The sequence below is a fragment of the Mustela erminea genome, chromosome 18, assembly GCF_009829155.1.
Source record: "Mustela erminea isolate mMusErm1 chromosome 18, mMusErm1.Pri, whole genome shotgun sequence".
NCBI classification, from domain to species: Eukaryota; Metazoa; Chordata; class Mammalia; order Carnivora; family Mustelidae; genus Mustela; species Mustela erminea.
Window position 1 is genome coordinate 51,143,622 of NC_045631.1, and position 24,688 is coordinate 51,168,309.

Below are 24,688 nucleotides of genomic sequence, written 5' to 3' on the forward strand. Positions count from 1 at the left end.
AGCAAGTAATTTTCAGACTCAAAATTTAAGTAGTACTGTACTGACACTGAGAAACCCTGTACTAGGTCAAAAGGGAAAAAAAAAAAACACATGTGTACATGCATAATAATAAAACAAAAAAGGACATATACTTGCTCAGATAGTTGAACACTGTTCTTTCTTTTTTCTGTGTGGTTTTTATTATATATATATTTTTTAAGATTTTAGTCATGAGAGAGAGAGTGAGCAAGCACAAGCAAAGGGATTGGAAGAGGGAGAGTGAAAGCAGGCTGCCTGCTGAGCAGGGAGCCTGATGTGGGACTGGATCCTAGGACACTAGGATTACAACCTGAGTTGAAGGCAGATGCTTAACAAACTGAGCCACTCACGCATCCCAATAGGTGAATATTTTTCATCTTTAACAGATAGTACTTTTTCTTTTTACCACTTTGATGCTGTTAATTTTATTATGAATATTAATCATAAATAAATGAAAGTAGCCCTAAAAGAAAGAGAAAATTGTGGTAAAGAAGTTTAAATTTCCCACAAACTAAAAAAAACTATGCAAATTATTTTCCGATTTGTACTTTACAATTATGGACTGAATAAAGAAAAGCTACTTACTTCTCAAAGCCTCCACATTTTCACCTTTCTTTCTGTATGTCTTCTGAATACCACTGATTCTGAAAAACACCATTTTCTACTTAAGTATTTAAAGCATAAGAATGTGTGTTTCCATACATAGTATTTTTATCAAAGCTGTCATATTTAATAGGAATTATAATAAAGTACCTTTCTACTAAAACAATAAACCTAAGAGAGCTGACAATAATTATAAAATCACTTTAAAGAAACCACAGAAGTATATACTCCTCTCCATTTTAAGTGTCATTCATTCATTTTTCTTAACAAACCAACTTCTAAAAATAAAGCACTTCGCTCAAGGAATTTATAGATTTCTTTTCATTTTTGATTCTTTCCTATTTGTAATTTATCAAATACTTGTTACATCAGTTAAGGGAGATTAAAAACCAAATGCTATATTTCACATCAGCACACATTTCAAACTATCTGTAATGTGAAGTGGTTCTCTCACTCTATTTTAAACATCTTAAATCACTTTTTAAAGAATGAATTGTTTCGTTAACCAGTTCAAAATTTGCCCTTGAGAAAGCAGACCATTAGCCCACTTTTAAATCCTAAGTATTTGGTTCTTCCTTGCTTTTATCTTTCTCAAATTTGAAAAACACTGTTTTTTCTATTTTTCTTTTTATTTCTTTTCTCTTTCTTCTTCCTGTTATTTTTTAAATTTGGTTTTGATTCATCTAGCAAGGTACAGTAGTGAATTTCTTTGGTTCATAGAAATTTCTTTGGTTCATAATTACCTTGTAATACCCAAAGATCTATGAAATTAACAAAGGACAATATACAATGTCGCCTGAATAAAATTATAAAGTTAATATTTATTGTTTAAATCTACATAATGGAACAAATCTGAAAACAGCTTAATTAAAAAATACTAGGTTTCATTACTTTAAAAAATTTCCATTGAAACATAAAATCTCAAACCTAGCACATTACTCTAAATGATTACAAAGAAAATAAGAACTTAAAAGAGAAGTAGCCCACATTAATACTGTGTTTTAAAAATCATGAGATCTGTACCAACTCTCTTAAGATATAATACATGCATTTTTTTTAAGATTTTATTTATTTATTTGACAGACAGAGATCACAAGTAGGCAGAGAGGCAGGCAGAGAGAGAGAGAGGAGGAAGCAGGCTCCCCGCAGAGCAGAGAGCCTGACGTGGGGCTCGATCCCAGGACCCTGGGATCATGACCTGAGCCGAAGGCTGAGGCTTTTTTTTTTTTTTAACAATTTTTTTTCTTTTTTTAAGATTTTATTTATTTATTTGACAGAGAGAAATCACAAGTAGACAGAGAGGCAGGCAGAGAGAGAGAGAGGGAAGCAGGCTCCCTGCTGAGCAGAGAGCCCGATGCGGGACTCGATCCCAGGACCCTGAGATCATGACCCGAGCCGAAGGCAGTGGCCTAACCCACTGAGCAACCCAGGCGCCCCTTACAAACATTTTTTTAAAAAGAGGATTTGAATATAGCAGTTTCCATCAATACTTCTTATACCTAAATTGCCAATGATTAAATGATACCTTATGGCTTCTTTTCCCATAAATTCTGAAGAAACAGGCTCAACAATTTCACTAAAACTAATATTCCCATTAACATTGCCTTCTGATAGCTCCTTATAATTTCTTTTGCTCTTTGACCAATATGATGGCTTTAGAAAATAAAAAGATGATCTCCGTAAGCCAAATTCCCCTGAAAAGTAAAAAAAAAACTTTTCATAACAAATTATTTCTAAAAACCATGTTTTAAATCATAAAAGCAATATGTGAAACATAAGACCTAGATCTAAAGTTTACATATAAAGTATTAAATCATCATTGTGTGAGAAGTGTTTTACTGACAAATAATTGTAGTCCATAAACAGTTTGAGATACTTACAGTGCATGAGAATATAAAGATGCGTGAAATGCATTTTCCATTCTAAAGGAATTTGTGTCTTTATGGGTACACTATAACAAGTGGTTAGAACACAATGCAGAACATGAAGCATGTCATGCATGGTACTAATAAGAGTTCAAAAGAGGAAAAGTTTATACCTAGATAGGGAACATATCCTGAAGGCTTAAATGTGTCTCATCTTAGAGAGTCAATGAAAACAGCTCATATTTAATACTTAGAAAAGTGGATGTTGTTCATGGAGAAGCATTTTTTTTTTAAGATTCTATTTATTTATTTGACAGAGAGATAGAGAGCACAAGTAGGCAGAACCGCACACAGAGAGAGAGGGAGAAGCAGGCTCCCCACTGAGCAGGGAGCCCGATGTAGGGCTCGATCCCAGGATCCAGGGATCGTGACCTGAGCTGAAGCAGCCACTTAACCGACTAAGCCACCCAGGTGCTCCATGATAGAGAAGCTTTTTAAAATCAGGAGAGTAACAAAGCAATAGGAGAGGTATAGAAGACTTAGACATGGTAGACAGTGATGGTTGCTCACACAGTATATATCCATTTTCACCTCTTTCCCCACAAAACCCGATACTTCCCATTTTTTAAAATATCCACTCTTGTAGATGACCACACCTGATCTGATCCCAACTACAGAGAAGATCTAACTGATCTAATCAGCATGTGGCATGCTCTGGTGACTGTTACTGCTCCAACAATAGGCATGTAACCAATTAGACAAAAGCAAAGGTTTTAGGTGGGTAGGGGAAAGATTCACTCTCCCTCTTCCCCTGGACATGAGCAAAGAAGCATTCCACGGCAGCCATGAAGAGAGCAAATGTGCCAGACTCAGATACAGGTGGCCAAAGCATGGAGAGAGTGGGTCCCTGATGACACAGTTGAGCAAGACAACCAACTCGGAGTCTATCCTATCTCTCTGGACTTCCTTTTAAGTGAAACAGCCAATTTTCCTTCTTGTTTAAGTCAACCAAAATGGTTTTCTAACTAAAAACAAACTAACTGATATACTGGAGCTGTGTTTAAATAGGTAAATAGGATGAGTATAGAATACAGTAAGGAGGGAGAGTAAAAAGGGATTAAATATATAAAAGTATTGTGAAGGACATTAATACATAAGGAGTTTCTATTTAATTCACTAGAAATGCCTAGCTAGGTGATTTCGGAGCATATGATTATTGATTAAAGGGAATGGTGAAGCTTTAGACAGACTGAAGGCAGGAAATGAGATGAGAGGTATTACAATGCTGTAGACTAGTGCTGGCCAGCCTATTCCTCTGCAGGGATGGAACTGTCCTCTATCTGTACAATATGGTAACAGCTACTGAGCAGTTGGAAGGTGACTTGTGCTATCGAGGAAATGGACTGCTATTTTAATTAATTTTAATTTTAAAAGCCACTCGTGTCTAGTAGTAATCATGTAAGTGCAGGTCTAGAACACAGACAAAAGTATAATGAGGAACTCAAAGGGGAAAGTCAAGGGAGTGTTAGATGTTTTAATAATATTTTGAATCTACAGGAGTTGGCTAGAGATACACGATAGATAAGGAGAATTAAATGAACTACTTAAGGTGAAAACTATGAAGTTACAAGATTACTTCACAGTTTTGTACCTTAGAGGGTAAAAGAGTCAAATACTTCAGCCAAGGAAGACTGACACAGGGAAGGACAGATAAATTCAGTTAAGGATTTAATGTTTTCAAAAGCAAACTCTTCTTTTTAACAGAATCTCCTTACGTATACTAGTGGTTAAGACGCAGGTACAAAATATATTTATTTAAAATTAAGTTAAAAGCCTGGACAACAAATATGATGGGGTATTCTGGCTAGAAAAAAAATTTAAATTAAACTGATGCTATGTGAGCAAAAAAAGCAAAAATCTTTAAAGCAAAATCTAATAACTACCTGCATACCTGGAATGACTTGATCAAGGTAGATAGCCAAGAGGACATAGAATACACTATTAAGTGCTAGAATGACAATAGTAATAATTAGAGGATATGGGCCTTCAGCCAAATTAGAAAATAAAGCACCTTCATTAAAATCTTCTAAGTGCATGACCTGAAAAATAGAAACACAAACTTTATTATATAAAAATGATAAAACTAACTGAAAGCTAATACCAGAGTTACTCATTATATCCAGATTGGTGGTAACCAAACTGGGCCTTTTAACAGATTAAACAATCTACCAAATTAGTATGAATGTACAAGGAAAACAACAGAAACTTCACTAAAATATAAATTTATCACAACAATCTATTTCAATCCTTTTTAATGTTATGTTTCTAAAACTTGTTAAAAGGAGTATACATCCACTCTTGGGGCTTTTAATTCTGATGCAATGACTATCAAATGAAATAACAATAAAATATCCAATTAACACTAACTGATGCAAACAAATGGTCCATGTGGCAGTCAAGCAAATTGAGTATTAGAAGATAAAATTATGATCAGCATCCTTTCAATGCTGAAAATAGGAAGGTATTCTGATTTGATTAACACAACTATTACATTGTTCATAGTAGATATATACGAGAGAGCAGAAAGAAATATACTAGAGGCTGAGGCCTCATTTAGGTCCTAGATCTGCCATTAAGTGAATAAACTTTAATCCCACCACTCTGGATCTCAGTCTCCTCCTCTGTGAAATGGAAGATGGGTTAAATAAACATCAAAAGTCCCTCCCACAATCAACAAAACATATGAATCTCTAATTCTACCTCTCTAAGTTGAAGAAGAACTCAATGGACTCTTAAAATGTATAAACAACAGTTCTTAGGTCCAATGTAATTAAAACTTATTTAATGCAATGCTCATAAACAATCTATCTTAGATCTCACAAATCAGAATATTCTATCTAGTCAACATGAATCATCTCTTATATTAGTAATTATATTTTCTCTTTATACATTAAACAACTTTATGTTTTATTATATAAAGCAATTTCTCATAAGAATTTTTCCCTTAGAACCTGACTGCCCCTGTAAAGATTAATAAAAATCAAATAAACACTTTAAAAATAAATGAATATAAATATTATTTAGGTGAATGACAATCCCATGAACCCTAATGCAGTAAAATCCACCAGGTCTACTTATTTCACTAATACAGTCATGAAAATTTGTTTTGCTCACACACAATTTTCTGCCAGGTACATATTTGAGATAAATTCACAAAAGGAGCAATGTAAACAGGCCACAGAGCAATCCAGATTACCTGATGCTTAAAACAACGACATCTAACAAACTGAATTATTGCAGTAAAATAGATTATTGAGACACACTAACACATGAAGTAGAAAACTTATAAACAGATCATGTAAATGAAAAACTTAGAAATGAAGAAAATGTAAATAAAACCCAGTAAAATGTACTCTAGTATTCAAATAGGATTACTTTCTCATGTGGACATTTTAAAATAATTTCTTCGCAAATCCAGGGTAGTATGCATTGTAGTATAACAGGCTGCATGGAATTGGAGGAAAAAATATTTAGTGAAAGAAAGATAACTATATTACCTACCTGTGCAATACCAATCAAAAAGGTACACTGACAGAAAGGACTGAAAAGCCACACTAATGATTTGGGAAAACTTTCCAAGAAGACTATCAAAAGGCCAACAAATCCGAAAGCCACAGTGACTAAAAATTCAACTATTCCCACGTGTTTTGATTTTTTAAAAAGAGGTGTCAGCATTAAAGCAAAAAATATCTGTAAAATATAAATATTAAGATTAATGCATTGTTCATATACATAGGTATGAAAATAAAATTAATTTTGCTTGTAAAAGAACAAGTTATTTTCGTTGGAAAATACATTCACTGAAATACTTTCTAAATGCTATCTATGGTAAAATATTTTATTTTCATGTAAATCATGATAAATACATAACAAAACTTAAGATGACAAACATTAAAAACTACAATTTACCTACATAAGGCAAACATGGTTACTTCTACACTATAGAAACCATAAACAGTCACATGTTTCTGCAGTTAGATATATATATGTGAACAAAACAATAAACCAACCAGCTTTTGAACAGAGAACCTATCTTTTAAACTCAATGTGTTAATAAGAAGCAAAATCAGTTAACTGTAAATAGAAGCCTGAGTTGTTTGTAAATCATCATGTTAAAAAGCAAGGTTGATCATCAAAAAATTTAACCGGTACAGTATTGGCACATAAGCCAATCAAAATGGAAACTGGAACTACTGGAAACAACAGCTACATTCAGCAAATATACCAAATGAATATCAACACTGCCAAAGAGCTATATTTACAAAGGCACACCTTTATAAATCATCTCCCTATAACATAAATTAATTTGAAATAGTCAGGATTTCATGAAAACAAAGGGTTTGAAAAAACTCTAGTACTAGACAATCTTAACTATACACATAATTTGATTATATGAAGACAGTAAAAGACTTAGAAATTTGTATGTGAAATACATTATATGAAAACAAGTTAAATTTGAGACTATTTCGTACCTTTCCTAAAAATCTGGAGATAAAATGATGCTATATACAATTCATTTATCAGTAACCTAGTAACAAATCAACTATAAATTAACCAAAGAATAATAATTCGCTATATTAATCAACTACTTTGACAGTTCTTTATTCCCATTTCAAGTTAAAATACTCACAGACGATAACCCATACAGGAAAAAAAGTAGAAATATCACAACACAGCTACTTTGAGGGAATAGCGAAGAAGCTGTTGCAATGACTGCCATAAGAAGGGACATAAGAAAAATCAAACTTGTATACAGAAGAACCCAGGAAAGCCTATAATGAGAATATAAACATATTTATGGTTACATGCATAGGCTTTAACAATTAAAAATCATTTCAAACAAAACTTCAGCTTTATTTTAGCAATTTTACTCTTAAAATGGTTTATTCTCTCCTATGTATGTTCATTTACTAAAAATTAATGCTCTTACAACTAATTAAAAATACATTAGTTAAGTTAAAGATAATAGTACAACCTGATATAGAGGTAAAATAGTGATTATCTTTTTAAGAGTCAAAAAAAACTTCACAAATTAATAGCAATTTATGACTAATTTAAATCTAATATTCTCAAAAGTTCAATAATGTACAACATTTCTGATTTTCTTAAAATACAGAAGAGTCTAATGAAAATTTTCTTATGCCCTGGGATATAATTAAACTTCTGACAGCTTTTGGTACTTTAAAACAACACTAACCAACTAATCAACACAATCATTAATGAACAACATACTTACTACATTTATACAGTATAAGATAAAGATCAACAATGGACTCGCTATATTTACTCAAAATTTCTTCCCAAATCAGAGTTCAATGAAACTGCTACAGTATTTGGGTTTGTTTGTTCTTTTAATGTAAGCAGATCATAATCTATGTGTGCTACCATAAAAGCAATGAAATAGGACTAAAAGATACCTACATTACCAAAACTGACTTCCCATCATTTTACAGGGGCAAAACAGAGGCACTAAGAAATTGATTTGCCTAAATGCTTCCAACTACCGCTTCCTCACAAATCACTTTAATAATTTAATACATCTTAAAAACCAATCACTACTCAAATAACAGGAAAAAAATGCAAAGAAAATACATTACACACAATGACCCCATTATGTAAAGTAATATTATTAAAGTGTTATAATTAATTGCTGCACTGGGCTAAATGGAGTAAAATTTTATAAAATGGACTATAATAGCAACTCAAATGCACAGTATTAACTTTTCCCTCAGTGTGAGGTCAAAATAAATTTTCCTACTACACAGTGGGAAAAGTAAGGAAAATTCACTCAGAATTATTTATAAAAAGTCACGCCTCTATAACATCATCATTATATAAAATTGCTGACCCATAAAAGCTCACCTGTGAAAACACTTTTCAAATTTGCTTCTCTATAAACTATCTTGTATATTTTCATCTTAATTCATGCAAATAACTTTTTTCCAAGGGGGAAAAATTGCACATACCACATAAGCAAACTTCAATCATTTTAATTAAATTTTTAATAAATGCATATGCTATGATATTGGGGGAAGACAATAACACAATTAATTTCTAACTTTCCAAAATCTTTCATGTTCTAGACACTGAAATAAAAAGAACACACCTCATCAATTAAGACAAAATGTGAAATAAAATTTTAAAGTTATATCAACATCAGTTTTTCAAATCCCATTTCCCTTATGGTTAAAAAATAAAAGAAGAAGAAGCCAATATATTGTTAAAGCTTATTATTGCCTTAGTCTCATATTCCAAGACAAAGGCAATCATTGCAAGTAAAAAGGATCAACACCTCAACTTGAGCAAAAAACAAAATTACAATCTGACAATCTACAATCTACAATCAGCACCCCAACTTGAGAGAAAAACAAAATTACAACCTGACGATCTTTACAATTAATTATTAATCACACTAAACAATAAACTTGTAATAACATACCAAAAGGCAGTGTCATGAAGTCCCATTATCTTTAAAAACTCCTTTAACTTTTTCTCTTTTTCTGCTACGATATGAATTGCCAAAAAGTATCCAAAAGGTGAAAATGCTATAACTAGGTATATTAAAATTACTCCTCGGGGAAATGTATCTATCTCAACCACAGAAGTTTCTCCCATAATGATAGCTCTAGTTGACTCCAGTTCCTTCCAAAAGGAAACATTGGTCTTCAGCTAGAATTGGAAAATGAAAATATAATCAGTGAATTTAATGCAGGTAGTGGCCCCCAATAAAATGTGACAATTACACTCCCAAATTTGGTACAAACCTATTACAAATACAATTCTCAAAAACCACACCGGAAATAAAGTAACTGACTACAATATCATGATATAGCATACATTATTGCTTTTATTCATTCTGGAAGTATACCATAAAGTCTGTAGTTAGGAAGTCTATAAATTTTGATGAAATAAATTGTCAAAGAAAATAAAATTTAACAATTATCTTCTTAACCAGACAATATATACATCTTAACAAAAATGCGCATTTATAAAATTGAGAATTAAGGAATGATTATAGTACCATGAAGACTCTCTTTAAAAAAATTTTTTAAATGGTATGTTCTAGTGTTTTAAGATCTATATATATGCAGCATGTATAGACAGAATTAATAAAATTTTATGCCATATGATACTTCTACCTTGTCTAAAATAATATGTTCTCTGCTTTTCCATCCAGTGTGGTCTAGGCTGTGAATGGCTAAGGTCTTTGGCCAAAACACAAAAAGTAGTATTTATTTATTCAGTATTTATTTATTTATTTATTTATTCAGTATTTATTTATTCAAAAGTGTTATACTACTTTTATGCGATAGATCCTATATTTCACTGTCTTTACCTTAAACTTCTATATTATTGAATTTGGATAATATTAATAATTATACCATCTTGTAAGAGTTTGTAAGACAATCCTATACCTATCAGTTGGTTCTTACAACAACCCTGTCAAATGAAGTATTATGATTGTAGTCAGTTTACTATATAGCAGTCTAACAACTAACAGAGATAGGTGTCCTATTCAAGGTCTCCTGTTCTTTTATACTAAAATGTGAGGCACTCGATAAGGTCTAAATGTCTTTAGATTATAATTGTAACAGTTATACACAATCCTAGTCCTAGTGGCAGTACAGTATTCAAACACAAAGTTGGGAGGCAAAAAGCCAGAGTTTGAATTAGCTTTGCCACTAATTAACTGAATTTGGGAAAGTCACTTAATCTCCCTGGGCTTCAGTTTGGCACAAATCTCATATGGTTGCTACAGTTAAATGGGTTCATATTAGTATATCACTTAGTATTTGGGAAAGTCACTTAATCTCCCTGGGCTTCAGTAATGGCACAAATCTCATATGGTTGCTACAGTTAAATGGGTTCATATTAGTATATCACTTAGTATATATCACTTAGAAGCAATGCTTGGCAGGCGTCTGGGTGGCTTAGTCAGTTAAGTGTCTGCCTTCAGCTTAGGTCATGATCCCAGTGTCCTGAAATCAGGCCCCACATCAGGCTCCCTACTCGACAGGGAGCGTGCTTCTCCCTCTGGTACAGCCTCTCTCTGTCTTTCATGAATAAATAAATAAAATCTTAAAAAAAAAAAAATAAGAAAGAAAATCTTTAAAAAAAAAAAAAGAAAAGAAATGATGCTTGGCAAATAAGTGATAAATTTTTGTTACATAAAAAATGAAATCTACTACTATGATTAACATAATAAAAATACTCACTTTCTTTAACTTGTTTTTATTCAAGGGAAAAGTCTGTAAATACACATCTTTCATAAGTATTACCTATGGTCAACACAGATACAACAATACAGATTCATGGAATGCTAAGTTTACGGGCTTAGAAACCATCAAATAAAAGTGGGGGTCTGAAAAATATTTAATCAGAAAACATGACTTCTTCCTTAACCTTTTTTTCTTAAAGAATCTATAATATGTATTCTGTATATTTGACAGTAGACAAACAAATTCCTAACTATAAAGACTTAGGGCAGAATTGTCAAAATATGCTTTGGTTTTCTCTCTCTCTCAAATCAAATCTTTAAAATATATATATATATGGCTTGGCTTTATTTTACCTCCTTCATCATAGTTACCTGTATAATGGCTGCATCTATGGACGCTTGTAAAACTGTGAACCCTGAGGTCCAGTACTGAGCAGCCTCACACGATGTTGAACAGCCAGCTATGGGGACAAAATGTGAAACAGAAATATTTGCACAACATGTAAGTGCTTTCTTTTATATGGAGGGTTGCTAAAGCAATATAATTAATTAATCTCCATAGGAACGAAGAAAATAAGGAGTGTCCTTTGAAGGCAGAGAATAGCACATTCTTTATTATTTACTTGAAAGCTTTGAAATAAAAGGGTTACACAGAAAGAAATCAACTGTAAACATGGTTATTTAAAATAAGTCACTTTTCTGTTTCAAAGTAAGTCATTCTATAGTGACTTAATCAGATTCAAAGCACACCCAGATGCCAGGACAAGTCCAGGTTAAGAGGACAGGAAAAAAATTTTTTTTCTAAGTGCCTTTTGGAAGCAAGTCACAAATTCAACACTCAGCATAAGGGACTTCAACATTGTTCAATAAATGTTTGTGGTTGATAGTATCTCTTTAGGGGTTTAAGCATTGAAGGTTGTTTTCCATGATATAAACATAAAACTAATAAAGTTCATTGGTCCAAGACCTTGAAATTTTGAAGACATGTAGCACACCACATGTGAAAAACAATTACATGGAGAAAAAAATGCTGATTCAGAAAGTCATATAATTCAAGATAAAATTTTGCTGTTACTGTAATGAAGATATATATAAATGTATTATATATTATATATAGTATTACATATACTATATACTATATATGTATTAATATAAATGATGATATATAAATGTATTAACATTAAAATAGATGTTATATAAATTATATTTCATATTACATGTAGATGTAGACAGATATTTGTTTATACATATATATTTATGCTACACTTGACTGTTTTCTTCTCTGAACAAGAAAGTACAGTTGAAAATGCCAATGTTGGACCCCATTAAATTTTGCATATGAACTAAAACCAGAAAGACATGCATTTACTTGATTTACAAGATCGTTTAGGGCTATTTACCTCTTGAATCCATATAAATAGAAGACACTGGAATCATATCAGGAAAAAAACGAAGTTCATAGGACATGAAATCTTTGAAAACCACACCCACAAAGTTGTTGGGTTTAGAAAGACTGGATACTAACAATTCTTTTTCATTTGCATATTCTTCAGTAATTATGACTGTAAAATATTATAACAATAAAGTTATCTCACAAATTAAAAGTTTACTATCAAACAACAGGCCAAATTTAGCATGATATTTGGTGAATATAGTATTTTCTAAGCACTTCTGTTTTATTCTCTAACTTTCAAGAAAATAGAGCCATTCTAAAAATACACATGATAATTAATAACAGTATAATTTCAGACACTATTTCTCAGCTGTCATCTGAGTACATAAATTATATGTCTGTGTAACACATAAAAGTTATTAATATGATGAAGTCCAGCATATACTTTATTATGTAGTATATGCAGTTCACTTATCTATTTCAAAGTAAACCATACAGGTAACTCCTTGGTAAGTGAATGGATATTTTATTTTCAAAAATTTCTTCTAAAGAAGAAAATTCCATTATCCTTCTCAGAAACCAAATATGTACTCTGGTAACTAAGACACAACTCTCCTTTGAATAAAAAATTGCCATTTCAACCCCATATTGCTTGTTCCTTTCCTAGAAGATATATGGAGAAAATAATCTCTACTGAGATTCCTTTCACATCAAATAATCCCAATTTTTAAATATTTTCTTAGAGTTTTATTTACAAGCAACTAGTGTTCACTACAGAAGCTTCAGGACATGTGGTGAAATGGAAGAACACAGGATTATGTGCTTAACTATGTTACTTACTAACTGTGTGAGCAGAGATAAGCAAACGATTCTCCGAACTCCAGCATCCTCATCCTTAATACCTAGCTGATTACACTGGTTGTTAAGAACAAATGCAATTTCAAAGATAAAAATGCTCTGTAAATTATAAAGTATTACCTCAGTGTTAATTGTCATGATTTTCTGGACCTTAAAGGTAATCACAGATTGATCTGACTAAAGAGGGTGTTAGTTCAACATCTTACCAGTCATGTTGCCATATCTGGATGCGTGTACCACTTTCACACAGTTCTGTTGTTAAAAAGACAGAACTTTTTAAAAGTATCTGTATATATTTCTACTATTTTAGCATCTAAGTTAACACACACTGACTTGGGTTTCTCTGGTGTATATGCTTTCCTCTAAGTCAGACCAACCAAAGAATTTTGTTCTCAACATTTCTGATCAGTTTTTTGAGGTGACATGCTAAATGCTTATGGCTATCCATGCTACTTATGCTCAGGTAAACCAACAAACATACCAATAAGATATTAAATAGCAGTAAGTCAAGAAGAAACCAATAGGAGAAAGTTATCTGGCTCCTGATTGTATAAGCATTGTCTATTCAGTGATGCATTATCCAGAACTATGACGATACATACTAGAAGTTAATTAAAACTATCTGATTATATAAGACAACATGTAAATCTGTTATTTTCAACAATTTAGTATTTCATTAAATTAATCATAATAGTATAAATTGTCACTTCCTCTAGTTCTTGCCTTGGATTCTCTCACAGACAACTTTAGGCTCATTAGTATCACATCATATACACTGTTCTCCAGTCTATTTCTTGTGAGAAGTACAAACTGAGACAAATAAACTTGGGTACTTAGCCACAATCATCGTCTCCAAAGGTAAGCACCACTTCTGTTTACACCATATTTCTCCATAAATAAGCATGGCAGTCTGAAATGATTACTGCTTTGTAATCTTTATACCTCTAGCTTATTATATGGGTCAGAATCAAAAGGAAATATGCCTTCAAATCTTTTATCCTGTATCCTGCTTATTTTATAAATGGTCTGAGAAATATAAAATATTAAGACCTATAAAACGTGCTTCAGCAGGATTGAATGATTTAATCATTTTTATTAAACTACATTTTGGTGAGGGGACATATCTTTAAGTGTTAAGAGTGTAATTTACTCAGTAAAGCAAGCAGAAAAATACTGTTACAGATAGAATCCATATATAAGTTCACAATACCCTCAGGAAGGTGGTCAGTGGAAACTTTTTGCATGATGTTTCTTGTAGTATTAGTCACTGGAGTATATCCCAGAATTAGATTAGACAGAATAGATTTGTCCATAGGGTTAAGTTCTATGTCAGGCACTTCTTCGTATTTCTTATTTGGATGCATCATACTAATTAATATTAACCAAAATAAAAAAAATAATGGAAAAAGAATTTCCTATAATAAAGGAGACAAACAAGATGGTTACAAAATATACCACTGGCACCAAACATAATCAAGATATCTATGCAAACAATGTAATACCAAGGACAAAACAGGAGGAATCTGGGTATCCTTTCTTAAGCACAAAAAGTAAAAGCAATTCTATCCTGAAAAAAATCTTACATTGAGCATCTCACCTAACCCAACAGCAGTATTAGATAATTTTTCCTTTATATTCAGTTTCACTGTAATACTTTAAAATTCAAGTCACATAATAAATTAAAATGACAAAAACACTAATATTTAAAGTTCTCAGATGACTAAATGTAAAATATAATAATAAATTTACTTACATATAACATTATTTAAATTAACTTACCAAACAGCCCTATTAGGGCTCACCATAAAAATATCTTTATTCAAATCTAATTTAAAACTCATGCTTTAATTATACCTAAATGTCTACTATTAAAACTATATTCTGTTAAGCTGAATAATCAGTTTTAATAGGGATGAACTATTTACTGTTTCACCTGTTTAATTGTTTTACTGGTTTCAGAAAAGGAACAATATATTTTCAGCTTTTAGAATTATTATCTGGTTAGCCAGAGTTATTACTTTCTTTTATCTTTTAAAGTAATGTATATTGTTTAAAACAAATACATGACATAATTTTAGTAATCTTGGGTAATTCAGTCCAGAGTTCAAATGATGGGAAGTCACTGGGAATAAACTGTGGAAAAGTTCCAAAGTTTCCTGTGGAATTATTTTTTAATCCCATAAAACCTGGGAAATGCATGTCTAAAGTTCAAACTTAAGCACTGATATCAGAAATCAACTAAATTTAGAAATCATTATTAAAATTTTTAACATTCAGAAAGCTTTAGGTAATGTAGGTACTTCACTGTGCTGACACAAGTTTTATTTCTTAAGCATATTAGAGAGACCTAATGATATCAAAATATAATAAAAATGTACCGAGAAAAATAAATCCTCTTAAAGATGAAATATGTCAGTACAAAAATGGCAATAAAGCATAAGAAAGTTATTTAATTTACCTGAACACTACTTTTTTTAGTCCTGCATTTGATTAGGTAATTCTTCAGCAGGAGTGTTCTGGTCTGTCTCCAAACTCCCACCTCCCTAATTGCAGTAGCCATGTTTTCTGAATCAGTCTGTTAAAAGAGTAGATGTAAAAAACTGAAACCACACATAAAGCGCATGTCATTTAATAGCAAAACAGATAGCTTTTTCAGTCTCAGGTTAGATGGAATTAAGTATAATCCAACCTGTCTCTCCTATCTGGACAGAATGCATGCAACATCAATTTGAAGACCTTGAAAACTAAACAGCAGCATGTGAAACAAGAGGTAACTAGAATTCAAAATCCCCACAATAGTGAGCTCACCACTTTTTCTTTTTTCATACCCCAAACTAAATGCACTGGAAGTAGGCACTGGGGCAGAGAAACCAAGCTCTGAAAGCTCTCTAGTTCTGGCTTGAGAACTCAGAAAGGAAAGTTTGTTCACAGAGAATGCGAAACTACCCTACTTTCTTTCTTTCCTACATTCTCTTACGCCCTTTTCTCCAAGCAATCACATGATAGCAGTGTCAGACTGCAGTAATCAAAGTTTAATGCAGCCCCAACTCTAAAGCAAGGAAACCTTCCTCACCAGTAAGTGGCGCTATACCTCAAATAGGGTGCAGCCAAATCCCAAGGTGTTCTCCTGCCCCTGGGCTCTGGATGTCGTGGATGCAGTTGCACAAGTGTGTAGCCCAATGGGGCAAATAAACTCTAGCATTCTGGCTGTATGATGGAAATGAAAAGCCATAGGGAATTCGAAAGTAGTAGGGAGTGCAAATCAAAAGAAGAGTTTAGGAAAGCAACATAATAAAGTTGTTCATTAACTCCTAGACTAAGTAACCCCAAAGCCAGGCACACATGGATCTAATCCTATTCTGTGTACCAAAGACCTGAGGAACTGAACTAAAAGACAGCCTACTTACTGCCCAGATCCAGACTGATTATAAGGTGGCATACACAGGACAGATCCAAACGGCACTACAAGGGCTTTTGAAAAGTAAACCAAAATTAGAAACACAGCTCAAAGAATGCAGCTGAAGCCTGTGACTTGAACCTAACCAGGTTGACAGCATGCTAGAATTAAGTATCAACACTTTCCATACAATCAAAACAAAACCCAGTCTCATACAATCCAAAATAACTCAGCAGAAGTAGTGGGTGGAAAATAGCAACTCTATTAAGAAAAGAAAAATTAACAGATGCCAATGCCAAGATGACAAATTTTGGAATATTCAAACAAAAACTTTAAAATAGATATTTAAAAAGTGTTCCAGCAAACAGCAGCAAGCATTCTTGAAAACAATGAAAAATTTAAAAGCCTCAAAAAAAAAAAAATTTAAAAACCTCAGCAAAGAAATAAGACATAGAGTAGCACCAAAGAGAAACTTCAGAACAGGGGTTCTTGGGCAGCTCAGTCAGTTAAGCATCTGCCTTTGGCTCACGTCATGATCTCAGGGTCCTGGGATCTAGCTAGCCCTACACGGGGCTCCCTGCTCAACAGAGAGTCTGCTTCTCCTTTTCCCTCTGCTGCTCTGCCTGCTCATTCTCTCTTTCTCTCTCACTCAAGTAAATAAATAAATCTTAAAAAAAAAAAAAAAAGGAACTTTCGAACAGGAAAACACAATGACAAATAACTAAAACCCATGGAATGGGCTCAACTGTAGAACAGAGATAATAGAAAAAGTCAGTGAACTTCACAGACTGAAAGGTGCTATCCATCCAGTCTGAACCACAGAAAGAAAATGGGTTTTTCGAAAAATTAACAGTGCCTTAGAGAACCATGGACATTAACAAAGGTCTGACATTCAAATTATCAGAGTTCCAGAAAGGAGAGAAGATTGTTAATGATGAAAAATATTTTGGGCAAGAAATAAAAATCTACAAGTTCTAAGAAGTGAATCCCAAAGAGTATAAATCAAAGGAAATCCATATCCATACACACCATAATCAAACCATTAAAAATTAAAGACAGTGAAAAATCTTGAAAGCAGTCACAGAACCATGCATTACCTATAGTGGAATAATGACTTGAAGGAGAGCAGATTTCTCATAAGAAACTCAGTGGTTAAACTGGAAACTCTTACACTGCTGGTGGAGTGCTGGTTCAACTGCTGAGGAAAACAATTTGTCAGCTCCCCAGAAAGTTAAACATAGAACTACCATATCTCCCCACTATTCCATTTCTAGATATATACCCAAAAGAACCCCAAAATACTGAAAACTGGGAATCAAACAAATGCATGTTCACACTGGTTCATAACAGCCCTATTCATATTTGCCAAAGGTAGAAACAGCCCAAATGTCCATAAACAGATGAATGGATAAACAAATTGTGATATATACACACAATTAAATATCCAGTCATAAAAAGGAATTAAATACTGACATATGCTACAACAAGGATGAACCTCCAAAACATTATGCTAAGTGAAAGAAGCCAGACACAAAGATCAAATATTATAGGATTCGGTTTATATGGAATTTCTAGAATGTATAAAGCCATAAAAATGAAATCAAATGGGTATTAATGGTTGCCAGAGGCTGGGGAGAGAATAAAGAGAAACTGCTTACTGAGTAAGGGGCTTTACTTTGAAGTGATGGGAACAAATTTTGCCTTAATTTTTTTTTTTTAAACAGTATGACTAAAGGGTACCTGAGTGGCTCAGCCAGTTAAGCATCTGACTTCAGCTCCAGTCATGACCTCAGGGTCCTAGGACTGAGCCCCAAGGTTGGCTCCTTGCTCAATGCACAGTGTGCCTGACCCTCTGCCCCTTCTCTAGTTCATGCTCTCCCTCAAATAAATAAAATCTTTAAAAGCAAAAAGAAAAATAGTATGACCTAAATCACTGTCACATTCCAGTATCCCTCTTCCAGCCTAACTGTACCCTTTGAAGGTCCTTGGAGCTCCTTCTGCAAGTGGACCTCTGTTGGAGCTATCTCAATTTTTCAAAGATGTTATATTAAAGCTGAACTCAAGAGAAGTGGCCAGAGTCTCAACTGCAATCTCTGTGGTTTCATTTGCTTACTCCAATAACTTAAAATTTCTACACACCAAAGGGTACTGAGAGGGCAGCTTGAAAGCGACAACAAAAAAGTCCTGTTAGGCCATCTTCTAGAACATTAATTGTTGCCTTATTGTATCTAAAACCTATTTGATGGGGGCCACTGGTGTGATTTCCCTCCAAAACAAGAACAATCCATTCCAAGTTGGCTGACCATCTCCTCCCAGATAAAAAAAGCAGACAACTTTTTAGAGACAGTTCATCTTACTCAAAAAGGTAAATATAAATTAAGTTTTGATTAAGTAAGTATCCTCTTTATGTGCACAAAGAGAGATTTTTTAAACAATGGAACTGTAGACAACTTTTACTTTCTTTGTGCTTTTTTTCCATTTTCTCAATTTTCCTGTCAATATGTGTTACTCACATACTAAAAAAATTACAGCGGTACCTGGCTGGCTCAGTCAGAAAAACATGCAACTTTTGATCTCAAGGTTGGTAGTCCAAGCCCTACCCTCAGTGTAGAGATTACTTAAAAATAAATAAAAAGTCTTTTAAAAAATTGTACAATTAGACATAATCTAAAAAATATTAAATAAGTAAATTAAAAACAGAACTAGTAAAGCAGTCAAGAATAGAGGATACGTTAAAAATAAATTCTTCCAACAGTCTCAATGTTATATTAGATTCTGTAAATAACTGATAATCATCTCTAGGCCAAAAAGAAGAAACAAACAAAAAAAGAAAAAATACACTCATTCAAGGATGATTTACTACAACACAAACAGAAACATTAACAAGTACAACAAGAACATTCTCATTATCTGCCAAAACACATTGATTTAGTGAGCACCAATGAATTATTCATTCAAATTGAATGCTGCATGCTTAAGTAAGTCTTCATTTTTAGAAAACAGGCTCCTGATATAGTTGCTGATGGACTCACAAATATTTTTCTTCCTTGAGAACTGCTCCCTGAACTCAGGGTTTTGTCTTTAACAGGCTTGTCTGAAGTTTGTGAACACTTGGACCTACCCCACCACTAATCAGGGCTTTTTACAGCAAAACTTATTTCTACCCTCTATGTGGAGAAAAAAAGGCAGAAGGAAATGTAGATAAAATTAAATGTCCTTATAACCTGCAGCCCACTGACAAACAACTTTGAGGCAGGCAGAGCATAATGTTCCTCCAGAAAGCTCCCAACTATCTTAATATCAATGCCTTGGTAGAGGGAAAAACTACCTCAGATTAACAACAGCCATGCCTCCACTATCCTGAGAGTCTTCTTTAGCACCGGAAAATCCTTTTGAAACTTCCCTCTGTCTTTACTTCCCTCAACCCCAAAGTATATAATCAGTTGTCCCTTATGATCTCAGGGCTGCAGGTCCCCCCCAGAGGTCCTGTCCCCATGCTTTAACAAAACCACCTTTTGCATTGAACACATCTCAAGAATTCTTTCTTGGCCATCAGCTCTGGACCCCAACACGACTCCAAAAACACATCACCCTCTATCTTCCCACCATGCCAAGAGACACACAAACCATGGCCATCCCCACCACTACCGCCTCTATGGCTACCCCTGATCTGTAATCAATTTTCTCCTGCAAGTATGCAATTTTTAACTAAGATCCGGAGACTGAGAATCATGTAAACAGTTACATTAATGGAAACAAGTAAGAAAGAAAATTCAGGGGCACCTGGTTGCTCAGTGGGATGAGCCCCTGTTAGGCATAGAGCTTACTTAAAAGGGAAAAAAAAAGAAAAGAGAAGAAAGTTCATGCACTCTTGGTACTATGCTTTCCATTAAAGTATGACGCCTCCTGTGCCAAAACTTGGTTTTTCTTTCTTACGGTATGTGAAATGCCCTATTATCCACCCAATATATTTTATTTTCACATAAGCTAGCAAGAATCAGATTCTGTTCTTCACAACCAAAACCACTTAACTAATATAACAGTATAATGTTATACATTTACAATGTTATAAAGTCCTTAACTCCATAGTTGGAATACTCATAAGGTCAAGAGTGATTTTCAAAGTGAGCATGGTAAGGGGAATGTTAAAAACCTGTCTACCTCCCCTCCCTACTAAGTAAAGAATTCCACAGATACTATTGGGAGTGCCTAAGGGCAGATAAAAAGTTGAGAACCACTCAATGATGTAGAGTTCTTCAAGTCACTTTAAAATAATATTAACAGGGTAATGTCTCTATAGAAGAGAACACACAGTAATTTGGTATCTATCCAACTCTTGGTTTTATGTCCTTTCCTCCAAAGCACAAAATCCCTATAAGCAAAATGTGCTTTCATGCTGTTTCCCTTCTGCTCCTGATTTCTCTATTCCTTTAGGTAGATTTTTGGGTCCTTGTCCTTTTCCTTAGTCCAATCGTCCTGCATTACGTTGCACCTAGGTCTCTCAGGGAATATTTCCTACTTATTGCCTAGAAAATCTCATCAATATGAAGCTAAGTTGATTCATTTATCATCTGTCCTCCCTCTCCACCAAAAAAGATTCAAAATCAATGCAAACATACACGGAGCTAACTACTGTTTTAGTATTTACAGAAAGGAAATACTCCATCTACATTTGACTTCAACACTTTAAAAAGATTTCTATTTTGAATTAAAATAATACCTTTTTAAGAAGAGGTTAACTTATCAGGTAAAAATCCCAATCTTACCTCTTTATCTATTTCCCTTTGGAAGAGTATATGTTTCTATTTAAATTGAGAGGCAGTGAAGGCCTTACTTAGGTGGCTGCTAACTTTCAGCAGGCTGCTACTATTCTCCCCTGCCCCAGCACACACATAATGAAAAAATAATGGGCCACAGTAAATCCAAGCAGAATCTTGAGACATGCTGAAATAAACTGGAATCAGTAAGCATTTACATAAAAACAATACCAACAAGAGGAGACAACAAAGTCTACAATCCCAACAACTAATAATGCAGCATAAGAGTGTGACCTCTGGAGGCAAACCAATAAAAATATGAACCCAGCCTCTGCCACTTACTAGCCTTGAGACTTTGGGCAAGTTATTTAACTTTTCTGTGTTTAAGTCTTCTCATTTGTAAGTGAAATAATAATGGTATCCACTTCATTGACTTATTAGAATGACTAAAAGAATAAATACATGTAATTAAAAACATGAAAATGGTGTCTGGTCCATGGCAAGTTGAAATACATGTTGAAGGGGCACCTGGGTGGCTCAGTGGGTTAAGCCTCTGCCTTTGGCTCAGGTCAAAGGATCAAGGAGCCTGCTTCCCCCTCTCTCTGCCTACTTGTGATCTCTCTGTCAAATAAATAAGTAAAATCTTAAAAAAAAAAAAAAAAAAAGAAAAGAAACAAAGAAAGAAAGAAATACATGTTGAAAATCAGTATAACTAATATCCTCAAAAGGATAACAAAGAATATCATATCCATGAAACAAAAACAAGGCAATTTTTTAAAAAAGCTACATGGAACCTGGAAAGGAAGCAGACTGATAGAAATAAAATTCTCAGTAGATGGGGTGAACAACATCTGAAGCAAATCAGTGAGTTAGAAAGAACGCTGAGTAAGGAAGTCTTCCAGAATGGATGGTAAAAGTGCAAAGAGCCAAAAACGATTATGAAATCTGTTATAAAATTATAAAGATGGATCAGTATGACGGACTGTAGAGAGCAAGATGGAGTCACCTATGTCATGCCAGGCCTGTGTCAAACAAGACACAATCAATTAAGGGTAATGCACCAGAAGCAGAGGAAGTCTGCAGGGCCCTAGACTGATTAAATCCCTTTAAGAAGGGAGGATTTTTGCAGCAAATCGTCAGACTCTTCAGACTTGACTCCTCTATGTCTGACCACTTGAAGCTGCCGCCAAAGGCTCTGTCCAACTATCTGTGACAGGAACTGAGATTCTTCACTGCTCAAACACGGTAGGCAGTAAGTACTGAGAGCTGACCAGGACGACGGATGCCTTATCTCAACTGTGAGCCTACCTACTGACTTCATGTTTGGTTCATTAACTTCCTAATCTCTGTGTTATCCTGTTTGCTGTGTGACTTGTCCTATGTTTCTGCTTTGTGTGCTGAGTAAGAAGCCAAGTCAATCACATGGTGAAATGTCATTGAGTTAGTTTGGAATCCTGTAACTGCTTTATAATAATGTTAACCTCGTTTTATGACTGAATAAAGCTGACATTGTGGAAAGACACAACTAGGTATGTGCATCTTCATAGTGCGCTCATGACATTGGCCTAAACAAAGTCATGTTTCTTCTATTCACAAGCTCTAGTCTAATCATGTGAAAATGTTAAATTTCAATAACCTTGAACTTCTATCTAGTCAAATTAGTAAAACATCTTAAAGATGTTTTAAGAAGAAAATCCAATTGGCTGCTTGTCATGTAACAACTGGTTTGGCTGTTTAAAAAAAAAAAAAAAACTGAAACATTCTTAACATCGAATCTTCACAAACTTTTTAGTTTAATGTCTATCTAAACAGTAATTTCAAAGCTATAGTCAGGTTTTTGTAAACAGACACAACAATGGACCTGTATGTCCTCACCCTCACAACCCACAGTGCCTAAGCAGGCCTGAATGAAGGGGGCCATGGGGATAAACGGCAACGTCTGCTCTGCACAATAATGCGGAGCACTGACTCTACTGTAAAAGATTCCCTGCAAATTATGGGTGTTTGGGAAAATATTTTGCTTCCTCTTCCAGTATCCAGACATATTGGCTCTGAGAACGTTTGCCCCTTGGGAAGAAGACAGAAAAATAAAAGAAGGGCATCTGCGACTCACACTGGTAGGGTAATCACAAAAGTCCCTTCTCACCCTCATCCCCCACACTCTTCTGCAGGATTTCCAATGGGAAATTAGAGTGGAGGAACGATGTGGGAAGGCAGTGTTTTCTATAATGAAGCCAAAGATCAAGAGATGATATCTGAGATGAGACAAACTCCTATGGGTAAGTGAAGGAGTTTTCCTGAAAGAAAGGTGGAGGAGATCCATCAACAGAGGTGACATGAAAGTGGTGCTTCTGACAGAAGGAACTGAAACAAGACTGCAAAGTTGGAAATGAGGTGTGGCCAGCGAGGGGACATCTGTGAAGAGTTTAAGTTGCCAGGTGCCTTTCCCCTAAACCATAAGAAAAGCCATATTTAGCACAGGGCTCTAAATGTCATCTTTTTCACTCTAATTCTCTTTAATTATCTCAAACTTTATGGCTTTGTAAAGGCATTCAAAAGAACAAAAGGAAAAGGCAAGAAAAGATGCTTAGCCAGCCCCACATTTGACACTGTCTGTAAGTGGGAACAGGATCTCACATTCAGGAGTTCACTCAGTAGTGATGGAGTTCATGAAAACCAAGGCAGAGCTGTAAACGGTAGAGAGGACTACACAACACCAAAAGGAGCTTTCTGAGGAGACAACATCTAAGACCCTCTCTTTTGCAGCATATACTGGAAGAGAATCCTTGAAAGCATAGGCTAACAACTGAAATACAATAAAACTTTGAATGTCTCATTTTCAACAAATCATACTTTTTAGAAAACTTAAAATACCTGATATAGTTCCAGCACAAAGTTGTACCAGACCAGCATCCTTAAGGCTGTCTAACAAAGCCAATTCTTAAAACAATGCTAAAAGCAATGACCGACACACAGCAATAAGAATACACAATGATTCTAAACATTTTAAGTTACTTTCCATTTCTCCACAGCATATCTGGGGAATGCATTAAGTATGTTGTAGAGCTTTTAAATAATTAGGTAAGTTTTAAACACCTAGTATCACTAAAGTTTCAATCAAATATTTAACTTTCCTAGATAAAATGATTCGCACCAAATCCATAAATTGCAAGAAAATTCAAAGCCCACTAAAGCTCATCTTCCTTTTCTAATGTATTGATAAACAACTTAAGACTAGATGTAATATAATCCAGTATTCAATATTAAATATTCATTTATTAAAGAAATATTGGTTACTACATTACACCTGCCATATTTTACCTTTCTCAAAGCAATAAGAAACATGCAGAACTATTAGAAAAAATTGTTATGAATTATTAGAATGTATTAGTTTTACTTCTGAGAGAAATGAATCAAGATTATATCCTGTAAAATAAAGAAATTGAGCTGTCCTGGTAAGAGATGTGATCAGTCACCTTTTTAGCAAGCTTCAAAGATTTTTGGAAAGGCTCTTTGCTG

The 24,688-nt window shown here is 34.0% G+C and overlaps 1 protein-coding gene across 6 annotated transcripts in view; it reads right to left on the minus strand.

Annotated features, from left to right (window-relative positions):
* The window catches only part of ABCA5 (ATP binding cassette subfamily A member 5), a 69,191-nt gene that overhangs the window by 40,746 nt on the left and 3,757 nt on the right, over positions 1 to 24,688 (minus strand). For 2 of the 6 annotated variants that reach the window (XM_032321805.1, XM_032321804.1), the window contains exons 2-11: positions 15,474 to 15,590; positions 14,226 to 14,430; positions 12,165 to 12,326; positions 11,137 to 11,225; positions 8,986 to 9,215; positions 7,177 to 7,318; positions 6,048 to 6,236; positions 4,438 to 4,585; positions 2,147 to 2,315; positions 604 to 662 (exon numbers count right to left, since the gene is read on the minus strand). In XM_032321805.1, the coding sequence (XP_032177696.1) occupies positions 604 to 662; positions 2,147 to 2,315; positions 4,438 to 4,585; positions 6,048 to 6,236; positions 7,177 to 7,318; positions 8,986 to 9,215; positions 11,137 to 11,225; positions 12,165 to 12,326; positions 14,226 to 14,430; positions 15,474 to 15,575 (1,495 nt within the window). In that variant the 5' untranslated portion in view covers positions 15,576 to 15,590. Of the gene's footprint in view, positions 1 to 603; positions 663 to 2,146; positions 2,316 to 4,437; positions 4,586 to 6,047; positions 6,237 to 7,176; positions 7,319 to 8,985; positions 9,216 to 11,136; positions 11,226 to 12,164; positions 12,327 to 14,225; positions 14,431 to 15,473; positions 15,591 to 16,106; positions 16,358 to 17,509; positions 17,611 to 24,688 lie in introns of those variants that run through there. The other 4 variants (XM_032321807.1, XM_032321806.1, XM_032321803.1 and 1 more) reach the window with 4 other exon arrangements.